Raw genomic sequence first — 12,371 nt, 5'->3', positions numbered from 1 at the left:
GTACACTGTCTGGTACACCACCCAGAGCCCCTTACCCAGAACCGTACCCGCTGTACACTGCTGGTACATCACCCAGAGCCCCTTACCCAGAACCGTACCCGCTGTACACTACCCGGTACACCACCCAGAGCCCCTTACCCGGAACCGTACCCGCTGTACACTGTCTGGTACACCACCCAGAGCCCCTTACCCAGAACCGTACCCGCTGTACACTGCTGGTACATCACCCAGAGCCCCTTACCCAGAACCGTACCCACTGTACACTACCCGGTACACCACCCAGAGCCCCTTACCCATAACCGTACCCGCTGTACACTGCTGGTACATCACCCAGAGCCCCTTACCCAGAACCATGCCCACTGTACACTGCTGGTACACCACCCAGAGCCCCTTACCCAGAACCGTACCCGCTGTACACTGCTGGTACACCACACAGAGCCCCTTACCCAGAACCGTACCCGCTGTACACTGTCTGGTACACCACCCAGAGCCCCTTACCCAGAACCGTACCCGCTGTACACTGTCTGGTACATCACCCAGAGCCCCTTACCCAGAACCGTACCCGCTGTCCACTGCTGGTACACCACCCAGAGACCCTTACCCAGAACCATGCCCACTGTACACTGCTGGTACATCACCCAGAGACCCTTACCCAGAACCGTACCCGCTGTACACTGCTGGTACATCACCCAGAGCCCCTTACCCAGAACCGTACCCGCTGTACACTGTCTGGTACATCACCCAGTGACCCTTACCCAGAACCGTACCCGCTGTACACTGCTGGTACACCACCCAGAGCCCCTTACCCAGAACCGTACCCGCTGTACACTGTCTGGTACATCACCCAGTGACCCTTACCCAGAACCGTACCCGCTGTACACTGCTGGTACATCACCCAGAGACCCTTACCCAGAACCCTACCCGCTGTACACTGTCTGGTACATCACCCAGTGACCCTTACCCAGAACCGTACCCGCTGTACACTGCTGGTACACCACCCAGAGCCCTTACCCGGAACCATGCCCGCTGTACACTGCTGGTACACCACCCAGTGACTCTCGACCCAGTGACCCTCGACCCAGTGACCCTCAACCCAGAGCCCCATGGGGCAGCACGGTGGTTAGCACTGCTGCCTCACAGCGCCAGGGACCCGGGTTCGATTCCCGGCTTGGGTCGCTGTCTGTGTGGAGTTTGCACATTCTCCCCGTGTCTGCGTGGGTTTCCTCCGGGTGCTCCGGTTTCCTCCCACAGTCTGAAAGACGTGCAGGTTAGGGTGCTAAATTCTCCCTCAGTGTTACCCGAACAGGTGTGTGGCGACTCGGGGATTTTCACAGTAACTTCATTGCAGTGTTAATGTAAGCCTACTTTTGACACTAATAAATAAACTTTAAAACTCCCCCAGTGTCCCTTGTCTATGGCCTTTGCCCTTTGGCCAATGTCCCTCACCTTGACCTGTGACCCTTGACCCAAACTCCTTGGGGAAACCAAACCCTAGCACCCCTGAACCAGCCCCGCGGCCCTCCATCCCCCCCCCTTACCCAGAAGCTCTCCAGCCCCGCTTGCCTGGTGCTCCCCTCTCTGCCTCTCCCTCACTCCTTCTTTGACCACCCCACCCACTCCTCACTCACCTGCCTCTCTCTTCTGCCCCCTCCTGGCAGGGACAAGCTGAGTGAACTGCGGCGAGAGAAACAGAAGCTAGTGGAGAAGATTATGGATCAGTACAGAGTCATTGACCCTGCCATGCCCAGGAGGTAAGAGGTAGGGGGGCAACGGAACCATCCATTGGGATTGGGGGGGCGGGTGGGTGTTGGCAGCAATTTAACCCCCGGTGTGAAGGCTCACACGGTCGCCTCTCTTCCCCGTCAGGAAAGGGAACTGGATCGCCGACAAGATGAAGAAGTTAATAAAACCTCGGAAGGAAATCAGCAAAGATCAGTTGAGACCCATCTTCATCAACCCGGGGGACGGTCCCGATGCCATGGATAGTCCCGCACAGCCCGATAGCTCCGAGCAACCCTCAACGCCCACCAAAGCCACAGGTAAGACAGACCCACCTGTATCCCCATCTCCCAGGGGAACAGCTCGCCTGCTACACAAGGAGGTCTTCAATTGGAGAGTGAGGGGATTAGAGGGATGGTTTTCGATTGGTGAGTGAGGGGATTAGAGGGATGGTCTTCGATTGGAGAGTGAGGGGATTAGAGGGATGGTCTTCGATGGGAGAGTGAGGGGATTAGAGGGATAGTCTTTGATTGGAGAGTGAGGGGATTAGAGGAATGGTTTTCGATTGGAGAGTGAGGGGATTAGAGGGATGGTCTTCGATGGGAGAGTGAGGGGATTAGAGGGATGGTCTTCGATTGGAGAATTAGGGAATTAGAGGAATGGTCTTCGATGGGAGAGTGAGGGGATTAGAGGATTGGTCTTTGATTGGAGAGTTAGGGGATTAGAGAGATGGTCTTCGATGGGAGAGTGAGGGGATTAGAGGGATGGTCTTCGATGGAGAGTGAGAGGATTAGAGGATTGGTCTTCGATTGGAGAGTTAGGGGATTAGAGGGATGATCTTCGATGGGAGAGTGAGGGGATTAGAGGAATGGTCTTTGATTGGAGAATTAGGGGATTAGAGGAATGATCTTCGATTGGAGAGTGAGGGGATTAGAGGGACGGTCTTCGATTGGAGAGTGAGGGGATTAGAGGGATGGTCTTCGATTGGAGAGTGAGGGGAGTAGAGGGATGGCCTTCGATTGGAGAGTGAGGGGATTAGAGGAACGGTCTTCGATTGGAGAGTTAGGGGATTAGAGGAATGGTCTTTGATTGGAGAATTAGGGGATTAGAGGAATGGTCTTTGATTGGAGAATTAGGGGATTAGAGAGATGGTCTTCGATGGGAGAGTGAGGGGATTAGAGGGACGGTCTTCGATTGGAGAGTGAGGGGATTAGAGGGATGGTCTTCAATTGGAGAGTTAGGGGATTAGAGGGATGGTCTTCGATTGGAGAATTAAGGAATTAGAGGAATGGTCTTCGATGGGAGAGTTAGGGGATTAGAGGAATGGTCTTCGATTGGAGAGTGAGGGGATTAGAGGGATGGTCTTCGATGGAGAGTGAGGGGATTAGAGGATTGGTCTTCGATTGGAGAGTTAGGGAATTAGAGGAATGGTCTTCGATTGGAGAGTGAGGGGATTAGAGGAACGGTCTTCGATTGGAGAGTTAGGGGATTAGAGGAATGGTCTTCGATGGGAGAGTTAGGGGATTAGAGGAATGATCTTCGATTGGAGAGTGAGGGGATTAGAGGGACGGTCTTCGATTGGAGAGTGAGGGGATTAGAGGGATGGTCTTCGATTGGAGAGTGAGGGGAGTAGAGGGATGGTCTTCGATTGGAGAGTGAGGGGATTAGAGGAACGGTCTTCGATTGGAGAGTTAGGGGATTAGAGGAATGGTCTTCGATGGAGAGTTAGGGGATTAGAGGAATGGTCTTCGATGGAGAGTGAGGGGATTAGAGGAATGATCTTCGATTGGAGAGTGAGGGGATTAGAGGGATGGTCTTCGATTGGAGAGTGAGGGGATTAGAGGGATGGTCTTTGATTGGAAAGTGAGGGGAGTAGAGGGATGGTCTTTGATTGGAGAGTGAGGGGATCAGAGAGATGGTCTTTGATTGGAGAGTGAGGGGATTAGAGGGATAGTCTTCAATTGGAGAGTGAGGGGATTAGAAGAATGGTCTTCGATGGGAGAGTGATGGGATTAGAGGGATGGTCTTCGATGGGAGAGTGAGGGGGTTAGAGGGAAGGTCTTTGATTGGTGAGTTAGAGGATTAGAGGGATGGTCTTCGATTGGAGAGTGAGGGGATTGGAGGGATGGTCTTTGATTGGAGAGTGAGGGGATTAGAGGGATAATTTTCGATGGGAATGAGGGGATTGGAGGGATAATTCTTGATGGAGTGAGGGGATTGGAGGGATGGGCTGAATGTACTTCTCTCATCCTGAACCGGTCTTGTGCTGTTCTGGTTCTTCAGATACGCTGAGCCGACAGGCGAAGAGGGCGGAGGTGGACGGAGCCCCCGAGGCCGGGAAGGTCCAGCTCAGGCCCCGCCGGAAGCTGAGTTCCCGGATCTACGGCTCGGAGACCCCGAGGAATCGGTTCCGGCAGAGACGAGTAGGCTGGCACGAGGGAGAGGAGGAGGAGGAGGAGGAAGAGGAGGAGGAGACCGACTCCTCCCCAAGATCCAGCAACACCGTCAACAGAGACAGCGACCCGCCACTCGACTCCAAAGGTTGTCCATCCTTGGTTAGCTCCGAGGGTGAGGGGTCTGGAGGGGTCGTTCCCCTCGGAGCGAAGTGGAGGCGGGGGGGGGGGGAGATTTGATGGAGACGGACAAGATGACGACAACTTTAGATAAAACGGATAAAGAAAAGCTGTTCCCATTGGCAGATGGTACAAGGGTTGGAGGGCGGAAAGATTTAAACATGGGGGATGTATGGAAAAATGTTTTATTTTTAACCCAGCGAGTGGGCCTGGAACTCGCTGCCCACCGGGGAAAGGTGGGGTGGAAACAGATGATTTCAGAAGGAAATTGGATGGGCGATCGAGGGATACGGGGACAGGGCGGGGAATTGGACCAACTGTACAGAGAGCCAACACAGAATCAAAGGGCCGAATGGCCTCTTTCCCCAGCCCTTATGGCTTGCTGGCAAATGCCGTGAGGAAAAGAAGCCATTTTTTTGCGGTCATGAAGCGGCAAGGACACGGCTCGGGGTACCTGTGGCTGCAGGGCCTCAGAGGAAGCCTGGAGGCCCAGGCCTCACTCAGTCTTGTTGCGAAGGGTTACGAGTGAAGGGGATGAAGGGACTGCTCCCTAAAGTTGACCATTTGGGGCCTTGGATCGAAATGTGGAACTCGGGCACTACCTTCTGCAGCCAAACTCCGAAAAAAGGCTTCGGCCTCAGAGTAGGCCCAACTCCACTCCTGATCCAAATTTGAGGCTCCCTCTATCATCCCGACATTCAGGAGAAGCGTTTAAGCAAGAGGTTTATTCAAGGGTTTTGTAAAGCCTTGCTTAGGCCTCAGCTGCGGCATTCTGGGTAATTCTGGACCGCCACGCTTTCGGAAAGATGTCAAGGGCCTCAGACAAATGTGGAGAAGATTCAGTAGCACGGGGACGTGGGAATGAAGGGCTTCTGTTACGGGAAGAAGCTGGGTTTGTTCTCCCTCAGACAGCCAAGGTTAAGAGGGAGATTTGATTTGATTTATTATTGTCACATGTATTAACATACAGTGCAAAGTATTGTTTCTTGCTCGCTATACAGACAGAGCATACCATTCATAGAGTACATAGAGGAGAAGGAAAGGAGAGGGTGCAGAATGTAGTGTTATAGTCACAGCTAGGGTGTAGAGAAAGACCAATTTAATGTGAGGTAGGTCCATTCAAACGTCTGACGGCAGCAGGGAAGAAGCTGTTCTTGAGTCGGTCGGTACGTGACCTCAGACTTTTGTATCTTTTTCCCGATGGAAGAAGGTGGAAGAGAGAATGTCCGGGGTGCGTGGGGTCCTTGATTATGCTGGCTGCTTTTTCCGATGTGGAGATGCCGGCGTTGGACTGGAGTAAACACAGTAAGAAGTCTCACAACACCAGGTTAAAGTCCAACAGGTTTATTTGGTAGCAAAAGCCACTAGCCTTCGGAACACTGCTCCTTCATCAGGTGAGTGGGAGTTCTGTTCACAAACAGGGTATATAAAGACACAAACTCAATTTACAAAATGATGGTTGGAATGCGAGTCTTTACAGGTAATCAAGTCTTAAAGGTACAGACAATGTGAGTGGAGAGAGGGTTAAGCTCAGGTTAAAGAGACGTGTATTGTCTCCAGCCAGGACAGTTCGTGAGATTTTGCAAGCCCAGGCAAGTCGTAGGGGTTACAGATAGTGTGACATGAACCCAAGATCCTCATGTGTGCGGAACTTGGCTATCAGTCTCTGCTCAGCGACTCTGCGCTGTCGTGTGTCGTGAAGGCCGCCTTGGAAAACGCTTACCCGAATGTCAGAGGACGAATGCCCGTGACCGCTGAAGTGTTCCCCCACAGGAAGAGAACACTCCTGCCTGGTGATTGTTGAGCGGTGTTCATTCATCCATTGTCGTAGTGTCTGCATGGTCTCCCCAATGTACCATGCCTCGGGACATCCTTTCCTGCAGCGTATCAGGTAGACAACGTTGGCCGAGTTGCAAGAGTATGTACCGTGGAAGCCATCCCCTACGGACAAGCCCTCATAAGAACAGGATATGGCGCTTGACTCATCGATCGACAGTTCCGACGCGCCACAGCGAAAAACCGCACCGACCTCCTCAGAAGACAAACACGGGACACAGTGGACAGAGTACCCTTCGTCGTCCAGTACTTCCCCGGAGCGGAGAAGCTACGGCATCTCCTCCGGAGCCTTCAACATGTCATCGATGAAGACGAACATCTCGCCAAGGCCATCCCCACACCCCCACTTCTTGCCTTCAAACAACCGCACAACCTCAAACAGACCATTGTCCGCAGCAAACTACCCAGCCTTCAGGAGAACAGTGACCACGACACCACACAACCCTGCCACAGCAACCTCTGCAAGACATGCCGGATCATCGACACGGATGCCATCATCTCACGTGAGAACACCATCCACCAGGTACACGGTACATACTCTTGCAACTCGGCCAACGTTGTCTACCTGATACGCTGCAAGAAAGGATGTCCCGAGGCATGGTACATTGGGGAAACTATGCAGACACTGCGACAACGGATGAATGAACACCGCTCGACAATCACCAGGCAGGAGTGTTCTCTTCCTGTGGGGGAGCACTTCAGCGGTCACGGGCATTCGGCCTCTGATATTCGGGTAAGCGTTCTCCAAGGCGGCCTTCACGACACACGACAGCGCAGAGTCGCTGAGCAGAAACTGATAGCCAAGTTCCGCACACACGAGGACGGCCTCAACCGGATCTTGGGTTCATGTCACACTATCTGTAACCCCCACGACTTGCCTGGACTTGCAAAATCTCACTCACTGTCCTGGCTGGAGACAATACACATCTCTTTAACCTGTGCTTAAGCCTCTCTCCACTCACATTGTCTGTACCTTTAAGACTTGATTACCTGTAAAGACTCACATTCCAACCATTATTTTGTAAATTGAGTTTGTGTCTTTATATGCCCTGTTTGTGAACAGAATTCCCACTTACCTGACGAAGGAGCAGCGCTCCGAAAGCTAGTGGCTTTTGCTACCAAATAAATCTGTTGGACTTTAACCTGGTGTTGTGAGACTTCTTAGTGTGCTTTCCCCGAGGCAGTGGGTAGTGTAGACGGAGTCAACGGATGGGAGGCTGGTTTGAGTGATGGATTGGGCTACATTCACAACCCTTTGTAGTTCCTTGCGGTCTTGGGCAGAGCAGGAGCCCCATACCAAGCTGTGATACAACCAGAAAGGGTGCCTTCTATGGTGCATCTGTAAAAGTTGGTGAGAGTCGTAGCGGACATGCTGAATTTCCTTCGTCTCCTGAGAAAGTAGGGGCATTGATGGGGCTTTCTTAACGAGAGTGGGGCGCCCTCATGCCAAAGCCTTGTTCTGTGTGGGACGGGGACTAACGTTGGGTACTTCTAACTTTCAGAAATGGCCAAGAATCTGGAGCTAAGCAAGAACCCTCAGAACAAAAAAACAGAGGCGCCAGCTGCCACCAACAGCTCTGAAGGTAAGATTTTATTTGATTTTAATTAAACTCCCAACCAAATTTGATTTGTCACAGCCTAACACGCACGTTTTTCTTGAGGCTCTTATCAGGCAGGGAACTGTAGAAATCTCTTGGGATGAAACGGAGATGAGAAACATAATCCAAATCAGATTTATCCACGATGACTCTTAGCCATCCCACTTTGCATGGGGACGTCCTATGTAAACATGTCACGCTGTAATTACTCTGCACTGCCACTGACGGCACTGTGGAGCTACGGTTTCTCACGTCCAGGTCGCCGCGGCCAATTTCGGAGTAAACCTCCCCTCTCCCTCTTTACTCTGCCTCTTGTCACACTCATCCTAGTCTCTCCCCCACTCTCGCAATCTCACCCTCAGAACTCTCACCTCTCTCTCCCTTCCGCCTCACTTCTGTGTTCCCTTTCTCCTCACTCTCTCTCTCTCTCTCTCCTTCCTCCGGTGCTCTCTCTGTTCTTAACCTCTCCTTCCCCCTCCCTCTTACTCTATTTCTCTCTCTCTCTTCCCCCTCACTCTCCCTGAGCTGCCCCTTCACCTTCACCCCAACAGAAACTGACATTCTTTCTGAAACCAACCCCTGCAGACTCTCTCTCTCTCTCTCTCTCTCTCTATCTTTCTCCATTTGTCTCTCTGTCTCTGTCTGTGGTTCATTCTCTCTCTCTCTCTCGTATCTGACTCTGTCACTGCCTGTCTCTGCCCCTCTCTCTCACTCTCTGACCCCCTCTCTCTCTCTCTCTCTCTGTCTCTCTCTCTCTCTCTCTCTGCCTCTCTCTGTCTCTCTGTCTCTCTAACTCTCTCTCTCTCCACCCCATCTCACCCCACTCTCCTCTCCTCCCTCCCCCCCCACCCCCTCTCCCCCCCTCTCCCCTCTCTCCCCCTCTCTCCCCCACCCCCTCGCCCTCTCCCTCCTCCCTCCCTCCCCCTCCCCTCTCCCTCCCCCTGGCCCCCTCCCTCCCCTCCCCCTCCCCTCCCCATCCCCTCCCCCTCCCCCTCCCCTCCCCCCTCCCCCTCCCCTCCTCCCCCTCCCCTCCCCCTCACCTCCCCTCCCCCTCCCCCTCTCTCCCCCTCTCCCTCCCCATCCCCTCCCCTCCCCCTCCCCTCCCCTCCTCCCCCTCCCCTCCCCCTCACCTCCCCTCCCCCTCCCCCTCTCTCCCCCTCTCCCTCCCCCTCCCCGTCCCTCCCCTCCTCTCCCTCACCCTACCCCCTCCCCCTCCCCTCTCCCACCCCCTCTCCCACCCCCTCTGTCCCCCTCTCTCTGTCCCCCTCTCTCTGTCCCCCTCTCTGTCTCTCTCCCCCCTCGCTCTCTCTCTCTCTCGTCCAGTAATGTTTGCCCTGTATGCGCCCCCATGCTGGTTGCTTGGCTGCCAAAAAGGAACTAAGTGACCACAGTCCTGAATCCTGTTGCTCGAACTTCCCTCGCCAGCTTCCTGTTCTGTGTGATCAATCTGCATTTACCAAAAATCCCCATTCCTGAACACACTAACTCACCAAGAGACTAAACAGCAGAGAATTCACTCCACACACCCAGCAGTGATTCCCACCCTGTCCACGCATCCTGCAGCCTAATCCCACCCAAACACCCCCCTCAAAATTCATCCGTCCTGGGAGTGGGATATTTACTCCGTATCTAACCCCGTGCTGTACCTGTCCTGGGAGTGTTTAATGGGGACAGTGTAGAGGGAGCTTTACTCTGTATCGAACCCCGTGCTGTACCTGTCCTGGGAGTGTTTGATGGGGACAGTGTCGAGGGAGCTTTACTCTGTATCTAACCCCGTGCTGTACCTGTCCTAGGAGTGTTTGATGGGGGACAGTGTAGAGGGAGCTTTACTCTGTATCTAACCCCGTGCTGTACCTGTCCTGGGAGTGTTTGATGGGGACAGTGTCGAGGGAGCTTTACTCTGTATCTAACCCCGTGCTGTCCCTGTCCTGGGAGTGTTTGATGGGGGACAGTGTAGAGGGAGCTTTACTCTGTATCTAACCCCGTGCTGTACCTGTCCTAGGAGTGTTTGATGGGGGACAGTGTAGAGGGAGCTTTACTCTGTATCTAACCCCATGCTGTCCCTGTCTTGGCTGAGTTTGATGGGGACAGTGTAGAGGGAGCTTTACTCTGCATCTAACCCCGTGCTGTACCTGTCCTGGGAGTGTTTGATGGGGACAGTGTCGAGGGAGCTTTACTCTGTATCTAACCCCGTGCTGCACCTGTCCTGGGAGTGTTTGATGGGGGACAGTGTAGAGGGAGCTTTACTCTGTATCTAACCCCGTGCTGTCCCTGTCCTGGGAGTGTTTGATGGGGGACAGTGTAGAGGGAGCTTTACTCTGTATCTAACCCCGTGCTGTACCTGTCCTAGGAGTGTTTGATGGGGGACAGTGTAGAGGGAGCTTTACTCTGTATCTAACCCCATGCTGTCCCTGTCTTGGCTGAGTTTGATGGGGACAGTGTAGAGGGAGCTTTACTCTGTATCTAACCCCGTGCTGTACCTGTCCTGGGAGTGTTTGATGGGGGACAGTGTAGAGGGAGCTTTACTCTGTATCTAACCCCGTGCTGTGCCTGTCCTGGGAGTGTTTGATGGGGGGACAGTATAGAGGGAGCTTTACTCTGTATCTAACCCCGTGCTGCACCTGTCCTGGGAGTGTTTGATGGGGGACAGTGTAGAGGGAGCTTTACTCTGTATCTAACCCCGTGCTGTACCTGTCCTGGGAGTGTTTGATGGGGGACAGTGTAGAGGGAGCTTTACTCTGTATCTAACCCCGTGCTGCACCTGTCCTGGGAGTGTTTGATGGGGACAGTGTAGAGGGAGCTTTATCTAACAGAGTGGGAGTTACCTCTCTTCCTGCGATTTTTATGGCTTGTTCTCTTCTTCCGTCACAGGGTCGGGTGGCTCGTAACCGTGGACGGGATAAGGCCGAGTCTCTCATCACCTTTGCCACTTCTCTAACTGACTCAGGAGCCTGTCAATGGCTGCCAGCTTCCAGACTCTGCCCCGTTCAATCCCTACTCTCGCCAGCGAGTTTGCCCACTCCCATTTACTCTGTCTCTCCTCTGATGAAGGTGGGCACTTGCGGAGTCTTGAGGAGCTAGCTGGGTGCAGTAGGGTGGGTGATGCAATCCCTCTCCCCCCCCCCCCCCCCCCCCCCCCCCCCCCCCCCCCCCCCCCCCCCGCCCTCAGGGAGGGTAGGTCAGCTAGGTTCAGGACACCACGGTGGCACAGTGGGTTAGTACCGCTACCTCACAGCGTCAGGGACCCAGGTTCGATTCCCGGCTCGGGTCACTGTCTGTGCAGAGTCTGCACGTTCTCCTCATGTCTGCGTGGGTTTCCTGCGGGTGCTCCAGTTTCCTCCTACACTCCAAAGATGTGGACGTTAACTGGATTGACCATGCTAAATTGCCCCTTAGTGTCCAAAGATGTGTTGGTTAGGGGGATTGGCCATGCTAAATTGCCTCTTAAGTGTCCAAAGATGTACGGGTTGGGTGGATTGGCCATGCTAAATTGCCCCTTAGTGTCCAAAGATGTGCAGGTTAGGGGGATTGGCCATGCTAAATTGCCCCTTAGTGTCCAAAGATGTGCAGGTTAGGTGGATTGGCCATGCTAAATTGCCCCTTAGTGTCCAAAGATGTGCAGGTTAGGTGGATTGGCCATGCTAAATTGCCCCTTAGTGTCCAAAGATGTGTTGGTTAGGGGGATTGGCCATGCTAAATTGCCTCTTAGTGTCCAAAGATGTGAGGGTTAGGTGGATTGGCCATGCTAAATTGCCCCTTAGTGTCCAAAGATGTGTGGGTTAGGTGGATTGGCCATGCTAAATTGCCCCTTAGTGTCCAAAGATATGTTGGTTAGGGGGATTGGCCATGCTAAATTGCCCCTTAGTGTCCAAAGATGTGCAGGTTAGGTGGATTGGCCATGCTAAATTGCCCCTTAGTGTCCAAAGATGTTGTGCAGGTTAGGTGGATTGGCCATGCTAAATTGCCCCTTAGTGTCCAAAGATGTGTTGGTTAGGGGGATTGGCCATGCTAAATTGCCTCTTAGTGTCCAAAGATGTGAGGGTTAGGTGGATTGGCCATGCTAAATTGCCCCTTAGTGTCCAAAGATGTGCGGGTTAGGTGGATTGGCCATGCTAAATTGCCCCTTAGTGTCTAAAGACGTGCTGGTTAGGTGCTAAATTCTCCCTCAGTGTTACCCAAACAGGCGGCAGAGTGTGACGACTAGGGGATTTTCACAGTAGGTTCAATGCAGTGTTAATGTAAGCCTACTTGTGACACTGATAAATAAACTTTAAACACCCCACCCGCCATCTTTCGTTGGTGGGTGGGCCAGTGGGCAGTGAGAGGATTGTGGTATTGGGGAGCAATGGAAATATACAGTAACTGGCAGAACCCTTAAGAGTATTGATAGGCAGAGGGATCTGGGTGTACAGGTACACAGGTCACTGAAAGTGGCAACGCAGGTGGAGAAGGTAGTCAAGAAGGCATACGGCATGCTTGCCTTCATCGGCCGGGGCATTGAGTTTAAAAATTGGCAAGTCATGTTGCAGCTTTATAGAACATTAGTTGGGCCACACTTGGAATATAGTGTTCAAATCTGGTCGTCACACTACCAGAAGGATGTGGAGGCTTTGGAGAGGGTACAGAAAAGATTTACCAGGATGTT

The 12,371-nt window shown here is 53.1% G+C and overlaps 1 protein-coding gene across 1 annotated transcript in view; it reads left to right on the top strand.

Moving 5' to 3' along the window:
- The window catches only part of LOC144490437 (uncharacterized), a gene marked incomplete at its 5' end in the record, with an annotated part of 26,625 nt that extends 15,767 nt beyond the window's left edge, over nucleotides 1-10,858 (top strand). Inside the window, 5 exons of the mRNA XM_078208180.1 lie at nucleotides 1,659-1,751; nucleotides 1,867-2,039; nucleotides 4,003-4,260; nucleotides 7,631-7,711; nucleotides 10,598-10,858. Coding sequence (XP_078064306.1) covers nucleotides 1,659-1,751; nucleotides 1,867-2,039; nucleotides 4,003-4,260; nucleotides 7,631-7,711; nucleotides 10,598-10,614 — 622 coding nt within the window. The remainder of the gene's footprint in view (nucleotides 1-1,658; nucleotides 1,752-1,866; nucleotides 2,040-4,002; nucleotides 4,261-7,630; nucleotides 7,712-10,597) is intronic.
- Between the last annotated feature and the right edge of the window lie 1,513 nt (nucleotides 10,859-12,371).

Source organism: Mustelus asterias, unplaced genomic scaffold, assembly GCF_964213995.1.
Source record: "Mustelus asterias unplaced genomic scaffold, sMusAst1.hap1.1 HAP1_SCAFFOLD_3275, whole genome shotgun sequence".
In the NCBI taxonomy this organism is placed as follows: Eukaryota; Metazoa; Chordata; class Chondrichthyes; order Carcharhiniformes; family Triakidae; genus Mustelus; species Mustelus asterias.
Note: the sequence above shows the minus strand (reverse complement) of the source record. Positions and strands in the feature narration are given on the sequence as shown.